General features: G+C 56.5%; 9 protein-coding genes across 9 annotated transcripts; 5 read left to right on the top strand and 4 right to left on the bottom strand.

Moving 5' to 3' along the window:
- Window positions 1–1,396: 1,396 nt before the first annotated feature.
- On the top strand, window positions 1,397–2,485 carry VTJ04DRAFT_3567 (uncharacterized protein; the record flags this gene model as incomplete). Its single annotated transcript, XM_069361481.1, has 1 exon — window positions 1,397–2,485. One exon carries the CDS (start codon window positions 1,397–1,399, stop codon window positions 2,483–2,485), a length of 1,089 nt encoding a protein of 362 aa, XP_069222088.1.
- Window positions 2,486–2,536: 51 nt separating this feature from the next.
- VTJ04DRAFT_3566 (uncharacterized protein) lies at window positions 2,537–2,828 on the top strand (the record flags this gene model as incomplete). Its single annotated transcript, XM_069361480.1, has 2 exons — window positions 2,537–2,620; window positions 2,682–2,828. The coding sequence occupies 2 exons, from the start codon at window positions 2,537–2,539 to the stop codon at window positions 2,826–2,828; spliced, it is 231 nt and encodes a 76-aa protein (XP_069222087.1).
- Window positions 2,829–2,830: 2 nt separating this feature from the next.
- On the bottom strand, window positions 2,831–3,140 carry VTJ04DRAFT_3565 (uncharacterized protein; the record flags this gene model as incomplete). Its single annotated transcript, XM_069361479.1, has 2 exons — window positions 2,831–3,073; window positions 3,135–3,140. The coding sequence occupies 2 exons, from the start codon at window positions 3,138–3,140 to the stop codon at window positions 2,831–2,833; spliced, it is 249 nt and encodes an 82-aa protein (XP_069222086.1).
- An 83-nt stretch (window positions 3,141–3,223) lies between these two features.
- On the top strand, window positions 3,224–7,286 carry VTJ04DRAFT_3564 (uncharacterized protein; the record flags this gene model as incomplete). Its single annotated transcript, XM_069361478.1, has 2 exons — window positions 3,224–3,235; window positions 3,321–7,286. 2 exons carry the CDS (start codon window positions 3,224–3,226, stop codon window positions 7,284–7,286), a joined length of 3,978 nt encoding a protein of 1,325 aa, XP_069222085.1.
- Window positions 7,287–7,811: 525 nt separating this feature from the next.
- Window positions 7,812–11,672, bottom strand: VTJ04DRAFT_3563 (uncharacterized protein; the record flags this gene model as incomplete). The annotated part of the gene is made up of 2 exons (XM_069361477.1): window positions 7,812–10,928; window positions 10,998–11,672. 2 exons carry the CDS (start codon window positions 11,670–11,672, stop codon window positions 7,812–7,814), a joined length of 3,792 nt encoding a protein of 1,263 aa, XP_069222084.1.
- Window positions 11,673–12,685: 1,013 nt separating this feature from the next.
- Window positions 12,686–14,135, top strand: VTJ04DRAFT_3562 (uncharacterized protein; the record flags this gene model as incomplete). Its single annotated transcript, XM_069361476.1, has 5 exons — window positions 12,686–12,742; window positions 12,816–12,876; window positions 12,985–13,118; window positions 13,181–13,364; window positions 13,426–14,135. 5 exons carry the CDS (start codon window positions 12,686–12,688, stop codon window positions 14,133–14,135), a joined length of 1,146 nt encoding a protein of 381 aa, XP_069222083.1.
- A 129-nt stretch (window positions 14,136–14,264) lies between these two features.
- On the bottom strand, window positions 14,265–14,600 carry VTJ04DRAFT_3561 (uncharacterized protein; the record flags this gene model as incomplete). Its single annotated transcript, XM_069361475.1, has 2 exons — window positions 14,265–14,426; window positions 14,490–14,600. 2 exons carry the CDS (start codon window positions 14,598–14,600, stop codon window positions 14,265–14,267), a joined length of 273 nt encoding a protein of 90 aa, XP_069222082.1.
- Window positions 14,601–14,715: 115 nt separating this feature from the next.
- Window positions 14,716–15,404, bottom strand: VTJ04DRAFT_3560 (uncharacterized protein; the record flags this gene model as incomplete). The annotated part of the gene is made up of 2 exons (XM_069361474.1): window positions 14,716–15,114; window positions 15,243–15,404. The coding sequence occupies 2 exons, from the start codon at window positions 15,402–15,404 to the stop codon at window positions 14,716–14,718; spliced, it is 561 nt and encodes a 186-aa protein (XP_069222081.1).
- A 667-nt stretch (window positions 15,405–16,071) lies between these two features.
- VTJ04DRAFT_3559 (uncharacterized protein) lies at window positions 16,072–19,803 on the top strand (the record flags this gene model as incomplete). The annotated part of the gene is made up of 1 exon (XM_069361472.1): window positions 16,072–19,803. The coding sequence occupies one exon, from the start codon at window positions 16,072–16,074 to the stop codon at window positions 19,801–19,803; it is 3,732 nt and encodes a 1,243-aa protein (XP_069222080.1).
- Between the last annotated feature and the right edge of the window lie 1,202 nt (window positions 19,804–21,005).

Genomic DNA, 21,005 nt, shown 5'->3' with positions numbered 1-21,005 from the left:
CCGCCACGGCTCCGTCTACGCCATCCACAACTCATTGTCTGAAGTCTCCACGGCGGGGAAGTGGCACGATTTGCCTGAAACTCGTGCAACTCCGTCCGTCTCATCATCATTGGCCACCATGTTCTCTGGTCGGGCCCCGGGTATCTGTAAACAACGCTGCTCGGTGCCTTATGGAGGGCCGGGGAGGGGCTGGACGAGCTCTATCCAGTTCATCCACCCGCTCGAATTACCTTAGTTCTGGTGGGGCAGAGAGTGTAGTTGCGAGTCGTCTCTTAGTAGTAGTGGTTGTGTCTAGTCCGGTGATTACGCTCCTGGCGCTTCTTTTTTAGGAGACAATGACCACGATCGGGCGAATTCCCCGTTGATGACTTGAAACAACAAACTGCGCATCGTGGTGCTTGCCGCTTCTGGTTTGTACAGAAAAACGGCCCACACCATCTGGATTCGACAAGCCGCAGACCGGCCTTGTGGGCTGGACACAAGAGCCCAATGTAAGCCACAGCCCAAATCTGCGCGGGCTGGACTTGAGTTTGCTGTCCCCGTTCAGACCTCTGAGCGTGGGGTTCGTGGCGCCCTTTGTGCTCTCTCTTTGGGAAATGCGGGCAAGCAGGCTGCTCCCGGGATGGTACGGACGGTTCGCACGATGTTTGCGCTTGGATACAAGAGGTTCCACCTACTCAGGTGTTCTTGACTGACGTTGGATTTCCTAGGTGGTGTTGCTGACTGTGTGTCGCGCTCCAAGTCGTCGCTAGATGCTGTTCGGATTGCCAATGCAGTCATGCTTACAGTCGGGAATCAAGCCTTCTTTGGGTCCCAGATCCAAGATTGTTCCGAAGAACTGACATGCTCGCAGCAGAGAGAACGAGGTTGGAGGCCTGCCGCGGCTTGGGCAGGTACGGGAAGGCACAGGCAAGGCTTGGCGTTGTTGTCCTCAGCCCCATTTGGCTGGGGACACCAAAAAAGTGGGACAGAATCTGGCTTGGGCCGGGCAGCTGCGCCACCCTTCCGGCCGGGAAACGGCAACACAGCCCACCTTGGTTCACCAAGTCCATGCCGTGCCTAGCGGGGTGTTGCGTGCGCATCAGCTCAAGCAATGCTCCTGCAGGAAGCTTGGCGATTCCCTGATGTTTATTAACGCCCGACCTTATTTATCTCGGCTTCTCTCGCCCATCCGTACTCCGTTCGAGTTCTCTCTTCCATTGCCGTCATCGCATTGCCCTTGTCCATCCCCTCGTCCATCCCACCGCGGGGCCTTGACGAGTTATTACCCCTCCCCCTCCCGACATAGGAGCAGCGAAACATCAAATCTCGGTTTCTCAACCAGCCGATTTTTCCCGCCACCCAACCCCGAGTCTCAGACCGAATACCCGTACCTTCACACACGCACGATCACACGATGGCAAGCTTCGGGCGATTTGTTTGCGTGCTAGTGCCGTTCCTCCTGACACTGGCCGCGCTGGTGGCCATGCTGGTGGGCGGCCTGTCGGGTGTTCTCGACAAGTCTCTCTACAGCTTCCGCGTCAATTTGACCGAACTCTCAATCTCGCCGGACATGGTTAACAAGATCGTCTCGGGCAAGGACCGCGTGGACGGTATTGTCTCGGGTACTGATAGTATCACCGACAGTATCACCGACACTGTGGGCGGTCTGGTCCCGCGTGAGAAGCAGCAGAGCAACAACCTCACTGCCGCCGACCTCGGCTTGTACGATGTCTACGACGTCAACGTCTGGAATTACTGCTACACCACCAAGAGCAAGAAGCGCGAGTGCACCAAGGCCACCTTCAACTGGGCCGAACAGTACCTCAACACGACTACCAACGACTGGAATACTATTCTGACGTCGACGGGTCTGAATCTCACTCTGCCCAAGGAGATGACGGACGCTGTTAAGGCCTTTGGCACCGTTTCTCGCTATACCCAGATCGCCTTCATCGTCGCCTGGGTTGCCCTCGGCGTCGAGCTCTTCTTTGGCCTCTTCGCCAACTGCAGCCGCGCTTTCTCGTGCGTCACTTTTCTGATCGCATTGGTCGCGGGCCTTGTCACGGGCACTGCTGCCAGTCTCGCCACGGCCACCGCAGCCATCGTCGTCGGCGCCATCGAGGCCACCCAAAGCGTCGCCGGACTCGAGGCCAACCTGAACACGCGCTTCCTCGCTGCCATCTGGCTTGGCGTGCTCTTCGCCCTGGGCGCCACCTTCTTCTGGATGTTCACCATCTGCTGCTGCGCCCCCGACCACAGCCGCAGCAGCAGGAGCCGCGACGTCGGCGGCGAGAAGTACGCCCTCGGCGGTCTCACCGGCGCCCCCAGCCCTGGCTACCAGCGTCTCAGCGACCCCAACGACCCCAACGGTTACAACGATCCCACCAGCTACAATGGCGGCTACAGCAGCGGCTACGGCCAGCAGTACCCGCGTACCGATTACGGTTCTCCGCAGGCTTACCACGGCGGTGCCTATGAGCCTTACTCGCATGTTCGCACTTAAGCGTCTTGGTCAATCAAGGGGTTGAACGAAGACTAGAAAGCGGTTATGACGATGTCGTGGGTTTACGGATTACTTTCTTTGTGTATTTTGATGGGTAATGCTTTTTGGGCGGCAATAGCATTCATCGGCGTTGGGGTGTTGTTCATGGGATTTTGGGGATGGGAGGATGAGTTGTTTGACAGGCTTCTCGTTTTAGAACATCAGGGGTGGGAATGTGTGTCCTGATACCCTGCGCGGGTCTTTGATGATGAAATTAAATGGGATCATGGCTTTCTCTGATATACTCGCATTTTCTCTCTTGGTTTTGTTTTCCTTGGAGGTCGAAGCATGGCTGAGCGAGTAGTCCTAAGTAACCCCCTCAGCGTTTCTCCCAGACACCTGTGTTCTGAGTGAGGGTTGAGTCCAAACGCTCCTGATTTTTCTAGCCCTCTGGCCAAACACTACCTTAGCTATTATTAGTAGAAAGCGAAAGCCTGAGCGCCATCGCCCTTCCCTAGCATTGACTTCTTTCAGTACCTCACCAACCCCAAAGTTTGCGCAAACGAGTTGTCTTTCCAAGAGGATGTCAAGGGTTAGGGTAAACCCACACTTTTTACAACCCCTCTTAAGGTGAGTCAAAGTCTAAGTCAACATTAGACCCCTTCTAGACGACCATGACAATACCTCCAGAAATCACAATCCGAGTTTATGGTACTGGCCAAGCTGAACCTATTTGAAACTGCGGCTTAGGTCGGCGCCATGGAAAACAAGGTACGGTCTTCATCCTCAAATTTTGTCCAAATCAAAACATGAAATTCATCAAGATCCATCGACACTCCCCTAACACAATTCTTAGTCACAGATCCCAAGGCTACAGCACAGCTATGTGCTGAGCCCAGTGACCGCCCTTGCCTTCCTAACGACCGATAATGCCCCGGACCATGAAGACAAGTCCCGGGTCTTGCTCCTTGCTGGCGAGGATGTCTGGCTCAAAGTCTTTGACGTCGAGACTTCGCTGCTCATATCACAAGTCAAGGTCTTTGACGCACAGCCCATACATGGCATTTACATTGGCAAGCCAACGCAAAGCCAGCAGCAACCGCAGGAGACCACGCAGGGTGGTGATGTTCTCCTCTGGGGTGGACATTCCGTCACCCTCCTCCCTCGGCCATCTTTGCAGGCCCTTGTACGTGGTGAGATACCGCCCGGACCAGTCGAGTACAAAGCGCCGGATTGGATCTATGATGGACTTTTGTTCCCGACAGATCTTGCTGGATGTTCGTCTGGCGTGTTGGTGACGGCGCATAACGAGATCCTCCCGTTTTCTACCGCTCTTCCCGGCCATGACGTCGCCCGCTTAACGTTTGGCCCACCTACCTCCCCGTCCCGCCCGATCCTTTATTCAGCACACCTCAGTTTGGACGCAGAGACGGAGGAGGATACTCAGACGGTTCTGGTTGCTGCTGGAACCGTGTTTGGAGAGATCATTGTCTGGAGGTGGCGGCGGCGATGGAGGAGGGGTGGATCCCCGAAGGAGGATGGATATGTCTACAGCTATGAGGTGCTGCATGTCTTGACGGGCCATGAGGGGTCTGTGTTCGGGGTGTGTATTGCCCCTGAACCCGTCGAGATTGAGCCTGGAGTGGTGGTGAGACTGCTGGCGAGTTGCAGTGATGATCGCACCGTGAGGGTTTGGGATATTTCGGCCCCGGGGAAGGCGAGGGAGGCGGTAGGGAGCGACCGTGAGCTACCATCTGTTGGGGTGGATTTGGCTCTGGATGGACCCCGAGAAACGGGCTTCGGAAGGGACAACGACCAGACTGGCTCGGAGGGGAATGGTGAGCCGGGTGACCATCCGGACCGGCTGGTGGGAATGGCCATGGGACATGTCTCCCGTATCTGGCACGTCAAGTTTGGAAGGATCCTCCGTCGTTCGCCGGCGCGGATCGAGTTATTCTCGTTCGGTGAAGACGGGTCGCGGCAGACGTGGGTGTTGGATTTCGCTGACAGAATGCGAGATCAGCCTGCTGGAACAGACGGCCGCCATCCTCCAGTGAAGCTCAAGCACTGGGGTGCAAGCACCTGCCACAGTGGGAAGAATATCTGGTCAGCAGTTGTGCTGGATCGAGGCGATGAGGCTGAGCCATTGGTCGCGACAGGAGGAGCGGACGGCAGGATCGTGCTGTCTGGGAGAATCGGCCCTCGCGGAGGTGCTAGTCCGGCCGAGGGCGGAGTCTATGAAGACTTGAACCTCATATTGACGTTCGACATCGTCCTTCAGAGCCTCAACGTCAAGTCCAAACCTTCGAACGCCAGAGCGGCGTTCCAGCGTTACGCATTCCTCTCGGACACATTACTGGCAGCTACGGCATCTGGAAGGCTGTTTCTCGCTACCATGGGTGATCCCCTAGTTTGGGAAGAGGTAGCTCTCCCTGATGCCGTTGTTGCTGACCTACAGTCGTACAACGTCATCAGATGTCCGGCGAGAGACACAGCACTTCTCGGCAGCACTTCTGGGAAGATATACCTGTTCCGGAGAGGCCAGGGGGTTTGTGAGGTTGCGAGCTTCGGCAGTAAGGTATCTGATATCATACTACTCGATGCTTCCAACGCTGTTAGGAACGAAGGTTCCTGGACAGCTCTCGTCAACCTTCTTGGCCTGGATCACGCTGTTTTCCTCCACTTCGATTCGGCCACCGGCGCGTGTGCCACGGACCCGAATCAGGTCAAACTCCCAGAACACTACATCATCACAGCTGCCGCATTCATTGATTCAACTCTGATCCTGGGCTCTCGTACAGGCTCAATGACGGTATACTCACGAGACTCTGCTACCGGCGACTTCATCCCTGCAGCGTTCCACAAGGACTGCAAGACCAAAGACGCCATCACTTGCATTGTCCCTATCCCAGGATGTGTGTCCTCCTTCCTCGCCACCTGCCGCGACGGTCGATACCGCATCTACACCCTCTCCAAGTCTCCGCACCTCCGCCTTTACCTGCAACACAAGATCTCCCCGCCGCTTAACACACTTGAGACGGCGTTCTTTACTACAGCCCCCAATGCCAACTCGCTGAACTCCGATTATCACAGTCGTCACCACAAGTCCCACTTGATTCTACATGGGTTCCGGGGTCCCAGCTTTGTCGTTTACGATGATTCAACCCGCTCCATTCTGTCTTCTACCGTCTGTGGTGGAGCCCACCGGCCGTTCGCGACTGTTTCTCGACCTCATGATCCAGGACAAACCCGATTTGTGTTCTCAAAAGGAGGCGACCTGCGAGTTGTGTCCCAAAGTGCATCGTCTGAACGCGTATTACGCTCAGGGGGCCATGGACGGGAGATTAGGGCCCTGGCAACGTGCCAGCTCAAGAGGTTGGACGCCGTGGAGGAAGGTCCTGGTTTGATTGATGAGGACGACAGAAACGACGACGCTCTGGTTGCTACAGCAGCGGAGGATACGACAATTCGCCTCTGGAGTCATCACCGTCTTGATGCCCATGCTACCACCAGCAGTCATGACCAGCCGCTCTCTCTCCAACCCCTCGCTATCCTTGAAGGTCACGCCGCCGGCATTCAGACGCTACGATTCTTCCGGCATATCCAAACAACGAAGCTGGGTCCACGGCCAACGCAGTACCTTTTCAGCAGTGCAGGGAGCGAAGAGTTCTTTGTTTGGCGCATCTCTCGAGTCGGCTCCGCTGTGTACGACGCATTGGCTGTGGTGCGCGAGGCAGCTTGGGAACGGGAGGACGTTGAATGGAAGGAAGTACAGCGGTCAACCCAGGCTCACGCTCAGGGTCCTCCTCCAGGAAAGGACTTGAGGATTGTGGATTTTGAAGTTGCCCCTTGGACCGCCGGGTCACAAGAGGAGGGCGGAGAATGGTACGACGAGATTATTGTCACCATGGTCTTGTCTGACTCGACGGTAAGGAGCTATATCTATACTCCCCCGTCCTTCGATGATGGGAGAGAATCCATGCAAGCACCTGCTGCAGACAATAACGACTCATCATCATCACCATCCTTTTCACATCAATCCAGCCAATCCAACGGCCATTTCCGTCCTCTCGCCCGCGGCCGCTACACCGGCGCCTGTCCTACCCAGGTTCGGCATCTCCACGTCGACAGCCGCCGGGGTTCCGTACACGCCCTGGTGGCATACACGGACGGGCACGTGGCCGTATGGCAAATCGGTTTAGGCGAAGAGGAAGGGACCCAGCAACCCGCGCGAAGCGCTGAGAAACCCACCACAACCTCCTCTCCTGCGACCTCAACATTCCGACTCGCCCTCGTCGCCCGCCTTCACCAGAGTAGCATCAAATGCCTCGACTTGCAGGAGCACTTCTCCTCGGAAGACCCAGCTTCCACACGCTGGCTCATCGCCACGGGAGGTGACGACAACGCGCTCTGCTTCCTGGACCTCGCCCGGCAGCAGGGCGAGGGCAGCGAAGAAGAAGACGGAAAATACGTCGTTCTGGGCCGGTACCGGGTCCGTAGCGCACACGCGGCCGCCGTCACGGGGCTTTGCTTGGTCCCATCATATCATAGGGATGTTGATAGCGATGAAGTTGGGTTGGAACTCGCGCATCTTGCTACAGTCAGCAACGACCAGCGCGTCAAGCTGTGGCGGGTCGAGCGGAGGAGGGGACTCCAAGGCCAACGTGATAGTGTGCGTGTTGCCCTGCTCGACAACAGGTACTGTTCAGTGGCGGACGCAGGAGATATGACGGTAGTAAGAGGGCCTGGAGCAGCAATCACACCGACGCTCATGGTCGGCGGGGTCGGAGTGGAGATGTGGGATGTGACAGACACCAGATAGACGGGCCATCAGATGCCATATAGACGAAAATAACACAACTGGGGAAACTGAGAAACTTGCGCGAGGTTTCTAGTATGCATTATTGACGTTATTTTGCTACTTATTCGGGCCCGAAACCGAAAACGCCGAGCCACACCCCTCCACCACACACCGGCCCAGAAATGATCAAACACATATGGTGTGCTTCTCTATAACGCGTAAGTAGTAGGAGGGGGGAATTGGAATTCCGAGGTTCGAACACCTTCCTGTCCTGCCCCTCCCTTACAAACAACAACAAAATAAAACCCACAGACAACCCGAACCCCATTATATCCCCTCATTTTCAGTCCCGGAATCGCGTAAGCAGAAGCAAATGCTCATAATGACTCCAACTCCACCACCACATCCTCACCTTTCCTACTAGCCGTCTGTTGCTCAACACTCCCACTTCTGTCCGAATCCCCCCAAACCAAAGCCGCGCGCCACAAAAATTGAGTCATGAAGAGAAGTAATGCCACTTGATCAGCGAGAACCAAGATAGAATTCCTACTCCTCCTCGTCCCGATACCTCAGTGGCTTCTGTCTCTTCCTAGCGGACCGGTCGACCACTTCCTGATCCTCCTCTTCTGTTCTGTTCCCCGCGCCGTTACTGCTGCTGAAGCTGTGATTGTTGCTTCCGCCGCCGCCGCCCGCCGCAGCTGCGCGAAGGCTAGCTCGCCTCCCCGACGTCGACGACGGGCCTGTGTTAGAGTCCTCGATGGGCCGGAAGACGGCTTGGCGGTAGAAGCTGGCCGAGGAGGTGTCTGGAGTGTCGAGGTCGGCTGCTTTGCGTTTCCTACCTGCAAAAGCAGCCGTAGGAGTCTTTTTGGGAGTGGCCTTGGGGGACTCAACGGCTGCGGCCGCGGCCGCAGCAGCGGCGGCTTTGGCATCGGATCTTGTTAACCGCGCAGGGGTGGATGTTGCGGCTTGCGTGTTCTCTTGAGAGCTCTTGGTCTTGCTCGCGTCGTTGTTGGTGGCGGTGTCGTTATTACTCGTGTTGCTGTTGTTGGTCTGGCTAGCCTTGGATGGTGGAGGCTTCTGTCCCGGCTTCAGCACGCCTGGCGGGCGATGTTTCGGCTTACGACCAGCACCAGGGCGGGCGCCGCCTCGGCGGGAAGGTTTCTTCACTATCTCTCCGGATGGGCCGGTGGCAGTCAGGCCAGGGTTCAGCATGGCGAGGTACGAACGCTTAGTTGTACGACGACCAGTGGGCGTGTCGGATGCGGTGGAAGATGAAAGATTGGACGTGGCAGCAGCCGCGGCAGCCGCGGCTTGTTGGGCGCTCTGACTCTCATTTCGGAGCTGTACGCCCGGGCTGACTTCGTCTCGTCCTTCGTTGGGTGTTGAGACGGCGGCATCCGGGGGTTCTGCCGGCGGCACGGGCTGTTTCTTCTTACGACCAGCACCGGGCCGCCGACCTCCCCTCTTCTTGCGCCGCCGCGGCGTCCGGTCAACCCATTCATCTCCCACATCGTCATCATCTGGGATGGGCAGGTCCTTCCAGACATCATCCTCTAGGGCGTCGACGTTCTGGTGGTTTGCCCGCGACGTCGATTTCCGGGCGGCGGGCCCTTGGCCACCGCCCCTGCGCTTCGTCCCGGAACTATTCCGTTGCTTCTCGCCCGGCAGATCGTTACGCTCGACGAGCTTCTTGGTCAAGTTGGGGAAGTTGTCGCCGTAGTTGAAGAATAGCTCCTCGCCCGCCTTGATGTCTCGCAACGCAATGAACTTGATACGAAACTCATGGTTGACGTACATAATGCGGGGCATGATGTTGCAGTTGTCGGATGCGTGGTTGATGTACCGACTGAGATTGCCGTACATTGCGGCGTCGACCCAGATGCCTTCCTGTTCGAGCAGGGTGAAGAGGTAGGATACCTTATTCTCCTCGTCGAACACGTCGCCCCGACGGTTCTCGCGGCGGACACCTTCATCATGGCTGATGAGTTCGCCTGTGTACTCAATAACGAACTCGTCCTGAGCGATATCCTCAGCAGCGAAGAGGCCGTAGCCGCAAGCCTCAAGCTGCGACTTGCCCATCAGGAGCGCCTTTTGGACACCGCGCTGCATAGCGACGTTCTGGCATCCCGTCGAATGCAGTTGCTCGTCGTAGGCGTTTTCCGGATCTGCCCGCTCTTTGGCGCCGCAACCCTTGCAGAGCACGGGGTCACACTCGCGGTTGAGCTGAACGCAGATGCATGGTCGGCCTTCTTTCTGCCGGATGAGACACGTTTTGCCAGACGAGTGGCATGCGCAACCCGTGAACTTTAGAGCGCAGTCTTCGGCCGTGCAGAGGCAGAAGCGCTCGCACAGGACCGGGCGCGAGCCACCCGAGGCACAAGGGCAGTTGTTTTCGGCCGTGCATGGCCCGTCGTGATGGCATGGGGCGAAGAGCTCGCGCACGGCATGCTCATGAGTAATGGTGGCATCCTGCCAGTCTCCCAGCAGTTGCTTCTTCTTACGATCATACCAAGGGACTGCTTTCGGCTTTTTCGGCACGTGGGGTTCGACGTGAGGGAGAGACAGGTCCAGCTCACCGAGCTTCTGGTGAACGTCCCAGCACGGCCGTCCGAGCGCGGCCGCAACGAAACACTGTGGTGTCAATGAGGTACTGTAACCGATGGTTGTGAACATGCACTGGAGAATGCAGATTTCGTTCTCAGACCAGGGCTCGACCTTGGAATCGGCGGGGCCCGTGTCGTAACTGCGGTAACACTGATTCCGACAAGGCTGGTGGGCAGGGCGGCTAACGACAACACCGTTTGACTCGCCAGCCTGCTGTGCCTCCAGCTGGGCAGCCCATTTGTGCCGGAGAGTCGGTGCAAGACCTCCTATCTCCTCGAGAGAGAAGCACCGCTTCTGATTGTCCCTTTCGATTTCGCCGTGTTCGCAGTCGTGGCTAAAACAGATCAGACACCCAAGGGCCGAGTAACTGCTCAAGGCCTCGGAAACCTTCTGCATCAGCGCCTCGTCGCGCGGCCTCTGAGAACCTGGTCCGTCCTTGGCGCGCTTATTGTCGAGAATTGGTTCGACCGTCTTGTCGAGCAGGAGAATGTCACGCAGAGCCACGCGCCTCAGACCTGGGCCCGAGTTGAAAACGCGATCGAAGGCTTCGGTGAAGAGCTTGGCAGCCCGGGCGGCATGGGGCGAGCCAATGTCGCTGTGGGTGTCGAGCAAATTGCTCTTTTGTTGCGGCGTGATGGCATCCTCGTTCTGAGGCTGGCTCGCCATGTACCTGATGAGGGTGGATTTGGTACAGCCCTCAATGCCCAACTTGCGAAGCCAAGGGTCAAGGTACGGAGCCAGAGTGGCAGCGAATTCATTCCGTATCCTCTTCTCCATCTTCTCCTTACGATTCTGGATCTGAAACCCTGACTTGCTATCGAGGTTCTCCAAATCCATGAGCCAGGCGGCATATTTTTGCTCCTCAACCGAATTCGGGTCGACATCACGCAGGTGCGGCACGAAGTTGAGCATAGAGTTGAGCGCAAGGATATTCTTGCGGATCTCGACATGGTGGAACCTGTATCCCGGAACGGCCTCCTTGTCCGGCTTGATGCGGCGGACAGGAAGCATGGCACGGCGTCCGGTGCCTTTGGACTTTCCGTGTTCCCCGCTGTGTTGCTGCAGAGACGGGGATTAGCAATGCGAAGGGAGCAAAAACATGCAACTGGGCGACAGAGGAACACCTGCCTTGAACTTAATTGACATGGATTCTACCCCTGGCGGCGTATTTTCAACAACAATAGAGGGCATATTGGCGAAGACGTCGACGGGGCTTTGATGCCGAGGAACTGGGGCGGTCTTCTCAGCTTCCTCGAGGAGGAACTCGACGAGTCGTGCATGGCCTTGGTGAACCTGCTCCGACAGTTCGGTAAGGGCATTCACAATTTTGTCTACTGTCCATTCCGTTTTGCTCGGGGTTCGGTTATTTGGTGTTCGGAAGTTTCGTGATGACCGGGTTGGAGGGTGCTGCGGGGTTCGGTCTTGCTTCGGGGCAGCGGGATCGGAGGGTGGCGGAGGGGATTGTGAATCGCCGATCTCAATGGGCATGGTCCGGCGAGAGGTGCGAGAGGGAGTACGGTCAGCAGTATGGGCGGAGCTCTCTGGTAGCGTATGAGAGCCCCTTTTCTGCGAAGGGCCAGAGCCAGCGCTGTGAGCACTGCTCGGTCGTGTTGTTGAAGCGAAACTCGTGGCCTGCGTCCCAAATGATGATGCAGATGACCTATCCCCATGTATCGAGTCGTCATTTGCAACAGTGCTGGGAGGTGCCGACTGGGAAGCAGCAACAACTACTTCGTCGGCGGGATTGTCCTCAGGGGACGAATCCGTGGTCAAGTCGATGACATTGTTCAAGGCGGAGAACATGGTGGTTGTGTCGGCGCATATCCCGCCGGCCCTCCTCTTCCTCCGTCATCCACTGCAACAATCCGGCCGCCTCTCATGCAAGTCGAATACTCCTTGGAGTCGTGATGTCGTCACTGGGTGCGGGCGCGACGCACCCCAAGACTGGGATTGCGCCGCACAGAGGGGACCTCAATGAGACGAATTGACCTGCGCCGGCTCAGACTCGATGGAGATATTGCTTGGAGAGGCTTGGTCGATGGGCATAAAGCTGCGCGACTGGCGACGTAAGCGGACGGCGGGATGGTCGTCGGCCGGTGCTGGGACGCGGTTGTGTTCTGGAGGACGCGATCGGGAAAGAGTCTTGGCGATGTGACGTGCTTTGCGACGCCGTGTAACATTGTGTTATCGCGCGCTGTATCTTACGCCCACGTGGTATTGCCGCGTCATGCAATCCGTCATTACTTAGCCAACCCCAACCCTTGGCTTCACTCAACAAACCTGGAAGTGGCCAGCCCATTCCATCATTTCATTCAGGCGACGACACATACCAAAACCCAGAACCGGGCAACCCGTCCTGCCGCTGTCGCTGACTCGCTGACTCCACCGCGAACGGCGCACGCAAGCTCCAAGGTTCTCACACCGCGACGTCATCCATTTGTCTCGGGATTGGGCGCCCACCCATCTTGTCGTTCCCAGCTCTTTCGTCGCATAAAACACTGTCTCGGCGCCTGATCCATCCCATCCCGGCATTTTGCCTGCTTCTCTCCTTCGCCGCCGTGTGTTTCAAAGTCGCAAACCTCATCGTCGAGACGAGATCAATCATCCGATCCAAACACAACCTTCTTCCGATTTTTACGATCACTATTGCACCGGTCATCGCTTTGTTTTTGCTTTAACCCCCGGCGCCATTGTCTAATTTCATCTCGACTGTGTGCCTACACAACCCAGAGCCAGTCCAAGTCAGCAACCTGTTGCTGTGTCCGTGTCACCGATTCCTTTCGTCTTATCCGTAGTCAACACCAAAGAACACCAAAATGCATCGGACGTACTCTTTGCGATCCACGAGGGCGCCAACTGCCTCCCAGATCCAGGTACGGGCTCATTGACTCCTCTCGTGCTACATCCATCGTTTCCTCAGCGCCGGCGTGCTGATGCCTTAAACAGAACCCCCCACCTCCGCCGTCGAGCACAAAATCGCATCGCCTCTTTGGAAAGGGCGGGCTTGGTAAGACAGCCGTCGCACCCCATATCCCCTCGTCGCCCCCCATCGCGTAGTCGCATATGGCATTGGGCGAAACACTCACAGTTCCCCGTTGACGTATAGGAGGATTAGGACATGCACTCCGTCGGAATACGGCCGGCGCCTTCGGGCCCGACCTCGCCAAGAAACTGACGCAGCTCGTCAAGATGGAGAAGAACGTCATGCGCAGTTTGGAGTTGGTGGCTAAGGAACGGATGGAGGTTGCGGTATGTGATAAATTTTGAGTCTCTGTCTCCCGTTCCTACACCGGCTAACCCGAAATCTACAGCAACAACTGTCGCTCTGGGGAGAGGCTTGCGACGAAGATGTTTCCGACGTGACGGACAAGCTTGGCGTGTTGCTCTACGAGATCGGCGAGCTTGAGGACCAGTATGTCGATCGCTACGATCAATACCGCGTCACCATGAAGAGCATTCGAAACATCGAGGCTTCGGTGCAGCCCAGCAGGGATCGTGAGTGAAAACTGTGGAAAAGGAAAATATGCCTAGACAGAGGTGCTGACTCCATGTACAGGGAAGCAAAAGATCACCGAGCAAATCGCCCACCTCAAGTACAAGGAGCCCAATTCGCCCAAGATAGTGGTCCTGGAGCAAGAACTGGTGCGCGCCGAGGCAGAGTCCTTGGTGGCGGAGGCGCAGCTGTCCAACATCACGCGCGAGAAGATCAAGGCTGCCTACTCCTACCAGTTTGATGCCCTGCGCGAGCACTGCGAGAAGGTGGCCATCATTGCCGCCTACGGCAAGCACCTTCTGGACCTGATCGACGACACACCCGTGACGCCCGGCGAGACTCGCCCGGCGTACGACGGTTATGAGGCCAGCAAGGCCATCATCCAGGATTGCGAGGAGGCGTTGACCAATTGGGTCACCCAAAACGCCGCCGTCAAGGCCAAGCTGTCGACTCGTGCTCGCACTCTGTCGCAGCGCCGCCGCAATAACATCAAGGCCCGTTCTGAGGGCTTGCTTCAGCAACAACAGCAGCAGCCGCCGCTGCCGCAGGGCCATGACTTGTCGGGCCAAGATGCACCGCTCAATGACCGCGAGAGCTGGGTGCCTGTCGGCCAGCACGACGTCTCCGAGGACGAGGATGAGGATGAGCAGACTGACGACGACCTGGACGTTCCCAGCCACTCGGCTGCCGAGACCGAGGTGAGCGTGAACGGCGATCAGTCCCAGCTACAGCAGCAGCAGCGCGGCCGGAATCATGATGCGGTCGCTGTTTAATGGCCCGCTCGTGCTCTCGGGTTCGTTTTTTGGATAGATCACGGTTCTCATGAGTTGGTCTTATGTCGGAAATGTTTGCTCGTTATTTTTTGCTTCCCCCGGGCCCCCAACAGGTCCACCATGACGCCATCAGGGGGGCGTAATAGGTAATGATGAAACTACGAGGTACGCGACTGCTTTAGGTAGTATGAGGGGTACGAAGATGACAATGACGGCGATAACGACGGGGTTTTTGTGCTGGATAGGGGACGCAGGGGAGGCAGAGCGCGTGGATGAATTTTTGGGGTACCTCTCTTTTGTATATTACTCTTTCCAAGCATTGCTGATTCCGTAGGGTTTTGGGTACATTTATACACAGTTTGGCTTTGGTTGGCATGATAGGGTGCGGCGCATGGCCCAGCTCAGGTCCTTCAACTTTCCGAGCATGAGGCGGATACGCTTCATGGTCGCTCTGTTAACCCACATCGGGATCTCTATCGTTGGATTTTAAGGGCCTTTTTCTAGCCTGGGTATCAAGTGCATCAATTGGCCATGAGATTACCTGACCCAAATATTTAACCCCATATCAAACCGCCGTTTATCAGCTCGCCTTGACCTCAATCCCAGTGGCTCCAAGAGTAGCACTTCCTCCACCCCCATCCTCCCCATCCGCAGACACTCCCGTCAATGCAGACTTCCCGCCCGTGCCTCCTGATGAGCTCCCGTCAACCCCGGTCGCAGACTTCATCAGTGCCCGCCGTTGGGCCCCGCGCATCTGGCTCGCAAATTCTTCGACCTCGATGCGCAAAATGTATTTCCCTGGCACCACCACCAGCCCCAGGTATCGAGATGTCATGTCCAGCTTGATGGTCTTTTTCTGCTGCTGCTGCTGCCCCAGTTCCGAGCCCTGTTCTTGTTGTTGTGCAGCCGCGGCCAGAGACTCGGGAGTCACTTCTGGGAAGCGGTACTCGTAGGTGTGTTGGAGGACGATGTTGCTTTCCTGGATACGGGGAGAGAAGTGACAAGGTGCGGGGGATATGATCAGTTATGTACCACCATGATTATATCATCATCTTCATATTTTTGTTTTCCTTATTTGAGACTATCACGATAGGCAGGTTTACATACATAGTCTGTACACTTGAAGGCGCCCCAGAACATGCGATTGTCTGTGGTGGTAACGCGAAGGTTCTTGTTGATGAGGGAGCGGAGGTAGGCTTCAGATTCTTCCTTGATTTTGGATTGCTGGGTCGAGGAAACGACCGCGGGAGTCCTGGTTGGTGTAGCCATAGCGTTGATTGTCACCTTGTGATGTAAGAGGTGAGAGAGGCTGTGTCGCGGGTGCTGATCGTGAACTGCCTTCAATCAAGGTTCGTCGTAGGATCGGCTGTAGATCGCTGGGAGATCTCACGAGCCACGGGCTTCTAGTGGCATCGAAGAAAAATACCAGACTTCGGTAGGACGGAGCCAGCTGGATGTCTACGAACTATATCATCGATGAATGTTGGGAGTTCCACTCATGATCGAGGTGGTTGCGAGAGATGCAGTTATCCGTGCAATGTTCAAATCCTATGCACTGAACAAACACATCAAGCTATGAAAAACATTGCAACCAATCAGCTGCTGGCACGCTAACCGTAGATGGAAGAGTCCAGGCAGCCGAGCATGGGTCTAGGGCAGGTACGGCGAAACGGCGTATCCCCGAGACAGCCTCCTGAAGATGATGACATGCTTTTGCTCTGACCCTTCCATCTTGAACTCTCAAGGTAAACATTGAATTACCATTGACGGTTCTTCTCCTAACGACCTCTCGTCACTGTATTCTCACCATCTGACATGGTGGAAACAAATCTTAGCCATCGTGACCCTGACTTAAGGGCCCGTGGCTGAGCCGGCATCGACAACATTAACGACATCGATTTCAGATTCCTGAGACACATCCTCTTCGCGGCTCATCATGGGTGTTCAAGGCCTCTGGACCGTCGTGCAGCCCTGCGCTCGTCCCACGAACCTCGCCACCCTCAACCACAAGCGTCTCGCCATCGATGCTTCCATCTGGATCTACCAGTTCCTCAAGGCCGTTCGCGACAAGGAGGGCAATGCTCTGCGCAACAGCCATATTGTTGGCTTCTTCCGCCGCATTTGCAAGCTCCTTTGGTATGGCGTCAAGCCCGTCTTTGTCTTCGACGGCGGCGCGCCCGCCTTGAAACGCGCCACCCTGTATGCCCGTCGCCAGAGGCGCGAGGGCCGTCGTGAGGATGCCGCCCGGACTGCTGGAAAACTGCTTGCGGTGCAACTGCACCGCCTGGCTGAAGAGGAGGAGCAGAAGCGCAAGCGGCGCGCCGCTGCAGATCAGGAAGAGAACGAAGAGCTGCCGAGCATGGAGGACATTGTCTACGCCGATGAGCTGGGCATGTCCAAACAGGAACGCCAACGCAACCGCCGCTTTCATAAGCAGGATGCGTACCACCTTCCTGACCTGCCCACCGATATCGAGGCCATGGCGAAGCCTAACGATCCGCGCATCATGAGCCTTGAGGAGCTAGAGGAATATGCCAAGCAGTTCAACAATGGCGAGGACGTTAATCTGTATGACTTCAGCAAGATCGACTTTGACGGCGACTTCTTCAAGAGCCTCCCTGCCGCGGACCGCTACAACATCTTGAATGCCGCGCGCATAAGAAGCCGTCTCAGGATGGGTCTGAGCAAGGAGCAGCTCGACAGCATGTTCCCTGACCGCATGGCCTTTTCCAAATTTCAGATCGAACGGGTCAAGGAACGGAACCGCCTTACCCAGCGCCTCATGCATGAGATTGGTATGGCGGGAACAGACTTGACCTTGGGTGTGAACCGCATCGTCGGTGACAGGAACCGAGAGTATATCCTTGTCAAGAACGAAGGCGCTGAGGGTGGGTGGGCTCTTGGTGTTGTCAGCAGGGACAAAGACACAGGAAAGAGCCATAAGCCCATCGACGTCGATGCTCTGGACTTTCAGTATCAAACGAAAGATGACGAGGAAGATGACGAGTGGGAGGATGTGGAGTTCGAGGATGTTCCGATTGAGGGCGTGAACCGGCTGCCCAAGCCCAAACCTGAGGAAGAATCACTTTTCGTGGAAAACAACAATGAGGCCTCTGCTTTGTTTGATGACCTCGACGCCGTTCAGGAGGACAAGGACGAGGATTTGAGGAAAGCCATTGCCTTGTCCTTGAAAAACCAGCATGGGGCGGACGGCCAAAGTGAGGAGGACGCGAATCTCAACCGAGCTATTGCACTCTCTCTTGAAGATCAGCAAGCCAACGGTGACCAAACTGCCATTGATGAGGAAGACCAGGAACCCGAGGGGCCGCCGCCGGAATGGAAACAAAAGGCAGTAGAGGCACCCCGGCCCATCGTCGGCGGGAGCGGACGCATTGTGGCGCACGTCGTCAACAATCGATCGGTTGCTGCCGTGCCCCGGCGCCGCGACAGTGAGAGCAGCGATAGTGATGTCGATTTCCAAGCGGCTCTGGCGGCTGCGAGAAAGAAACAGCCTCAGCCACAACCGAAGCCAGCAACCCGACCAGCTCCCGCACCATTTAAGCCGAATATGCCAAACCCCTTTGGTGGTCCTCTCCCCTTCGAAAAACTTGACTGGCGCAAGGCGTTCGGCAGGGCTCCTTCCTCAGCGCCCGCCCCGAAACCTGCACAAACGGCGCCTCCCCAGAAATCCGAAGTGGCTGACCTGGAAGCCGAGTCAGACGAAGAAGCCGGGGGGTTCGTGAGAGAAGACGAACCCGAAAAGCAGGTGACTCCTGAAAAGGATGACGATAAGCCTCGCCCACTGCCCCCGTGGCTGACCGACACCACGGACATCCGAGAGTCCCTGAAGAAGCAACAGGAACTAGAGAAGCAGATGATGCAGGTGGATGAGGAGGTAGACGTTTTGCGTCTTCAGGATGACGATGTCATCGAGATTGAGTCATCAAGCGACAGCAGCAGTGACGTTGAGATCCTGGATGCGCCACCACAACCGGCCCAGAAGCACTTTGCGAATGGTGTCCCCGGGGCGAGTCTCCCCTCCCTCGAAACCGATGACAAACAGCTGCTTGCCGAAACTCATGGTGCCCCTCCAGCCGCCGTAGCGGCGCCCGAGGAGACAGGTGCATGTGCTGAGGAGGCCAAGAAGGACAGTGCAGAGCCCCCCGTCAGCGAGTCGGAGGATGACATGGAATTTGAGGATGTGGCCATTCCAGCTGCACCAGAGCCTGTTGCGGTCGAGCCTGAGCCGATACTAGATGAGGCGGAAGCTGAAGAGCAAGCTCGCATTGAGGCGGAGCTGTTTGGGGATGGTAACAAGGCAGCAGAGCAGTCACAGACTGAGGGCCAGGCGCAGAATGATGGAGCTACCATTGCGGATGCCACAGGCCCTGAAGAGTTTGACGATTTCAGTGACCCTGAGGATGAGGAGCTGTTGGCACAACTGGCCGAGGAAGCCGAGGAGCATGCCAGATTCGCAAGCCAGCTCAACAACAAGTCAGTGCGCGAGAACCAAGAGGCATATGAAAAGGAGCTGCGTGCTCTGCGGGCACAACAAAGGAAGGACAAGCGCGATTCGGACGAGGTGACACAGGTTATGGTGGCCGAGTGCCAAACACTTCTTACTCTCTTCAGGATTCCCTACATCACGGCACCCATGGAAGCCGAAGCCCAATGCGCAGAGCTCGTGCGTTTGGGCCTGGTCGACGGCATCGTGACGGACGACTCCGACACATTCCTGTTCGGCGGAACACGCGTCTACAAGAACATGTTCAGCAGCAACAAGTACGTCGAATGCTACCTCGCCGAGGACCTCGAGTCCGAGCTCTCCCTCTCCCGCGAGCAGCTCATTTCCCTCGCCCAACTGCTCGGCTCCGACTACACCGAGGGTCTAACCGGCATCGGCCCCGTCACGGCGCTCGAGCTTCTCGCCGAGTTTCCCGGGCCCAACGGGCTTGTTGAGTTCCGCGACTGGTGGCAGGAGGTGCAGCACCACGGCCGGCCTAAGGACGCCGACGCGCACTCGCCCTTCCGCCGCAAGTTTCGCAAGGCCCACGCGACCAAGCTCTTCCTTCCACCGGGCTTCCCCAGCCCGGCCGTCGTCGACGCCTACCTCCACCCCCAGGTCGACAGCAGCCCGGAGCCGTTCCAGTGGGGCGTCCCCGACCTCGACGGCTTGCGCAGGTTCTTGATCGGCACCGTCGGCTGGAGCCAGGAACGCACCGACGAAGTGCTCGTGCCGGTGATCCGGGATATGAACCGCCGTGATGCGGAGGGTACACAGAGTAACATCACGAGGTTCTTCGGTGGGTCTGCCGGGTCGGGGACGACTCGTGAGGTGTTTGCGCCGAGGGAGCGGCCGCAGGGAGGGAGTAGGAGGATGGTTGAGGCGGTGAACCGGTTGAGGACGAGGACTGCTGGTGGTGGCGGCGGTGGACTGGGGTCGGGCGAAATGCCTGTCGTGGCGCCGCCCGTGCCGAAAGCAGGAAGAAAACGGAAGGCGAGGGCAACAGTTGTGGAACAGGAAGAGGAGGAGGATGATGGTGTCAATGATGCTGGTGATGACGATGAGTATGTGGACGGTGGAGGTGATGAGGAGGGCGATGATGGAAAAAAGGGCAAGAGACGTAAGAACGGGCGCGCAGCTCGGTGTGGCAAGGCCAAAGCATGAATAAGGGGCGAACAATGCGAAGCTGGCGATGATGAGGCTGTCTTGTAGTAATACTAATACACATTGCCCGCTTTGTGGAGGTGGCCTTGGGTTACTAACTGGATGGCATGGTCCATGGTCAATTGCGTTGCTTACCTGAGGTAGCCAACTCAAGCTCAGGTCAGCTGTCGTCTCTAAGGTTTTTCGTCTCATCCTCTCTTTGTTGGCTTCGATCCATCAGGTTGTGTGTTTCTTGTAGATGTGGCCTGTCAAACATGAATATCGTGGGCATATATTTTCGTTTCCAGTCTCACCCAGATCGTCCTGTCGACGTTTCGAACAGTATCGAATCCACCACGGCTCTCCTTACCAACCAGCACCCACCTATATACACTGTTCGAACATCACATCGAAATCCTTCTGGATCACATCTCGCCAAGTAACCAAGTCAACCATGGCTGTCATCAACAACAACGACTCTGATCACATCATCACATCCCCGCTCCATCCCCAGGGCCTGGACAGTGCCGCCGGGGATGGTGACCAAGATCATCAACCTCACCACATCCGCGGAGCCGACCAGCAATTGACCCAACGAGGAAGCAAGCTCGGACCTGGGTGCCATGGGGAGGATTGTGTGTCTCTCGAGGGCACTAGGGCTGGGGAAGGTTCGTGAGTGAGAATGGAGGGTTGAGGTCTCTCTAAGGTGTTAGTGAACAAGAGGAGGCCGTCATGAGAGACAAAAAATAGTGGCGGGACATTAGGAATTACGAGTAGGTCGAGGGAGTTGGGAGCGACGAATTTTGCGATTCATTCAGGTCGAGGTGAATTGAAATGATCTCGGCAACCTCTTGTTCCTCTCATAATGCACGCCCACCTTGCAGACAGAGGAGAGTATTGTTCAATCGTAGATAGGTAAGTTATACATTAAAGCTCCTACCGTACTGCCGTTCCCAGGTAAAGTTAGTTGATCTGCTGCTTAGCTATTCGCAAAGCAGGAAGGCAGGCCGCCCTCCCAACCACAAACCAAGGCGCAACTGTTCTGCAATTACGTTATTACATCATGTCGATATAAGGGTGACGGCCATATTTCTCGAAGAACTCCTCGACAAGCAATGAACCTATGACCAACAAGCGATTCCGTCTTGATTCTTCAGTAGACTTGACGGCGTTGAGTTTATAGGAACCTGCCTTCTACCCTCTCCTTAAGGTTATGTAAGGAA

This window comes from Mycothermus thermophilus (assembly GCF_041956435.1).
Source record: "Mycothermus thermophilus strain CBS 625.91 unplaced genomic scaffold VTJ04scaffold_2, whole genome shotgun sequence".
NCBI classification, from domain to species: domain Eukaryota; kingdom Fungi; phylum Ascomycota; class Sordariomycetes; order Sordariales; family Chaetomiaceae; genus Mycothermus; species Mycothermus thermophilus.
This window is presented reverse-complemented; position numbering and strand designations above follow the sequence as displayed.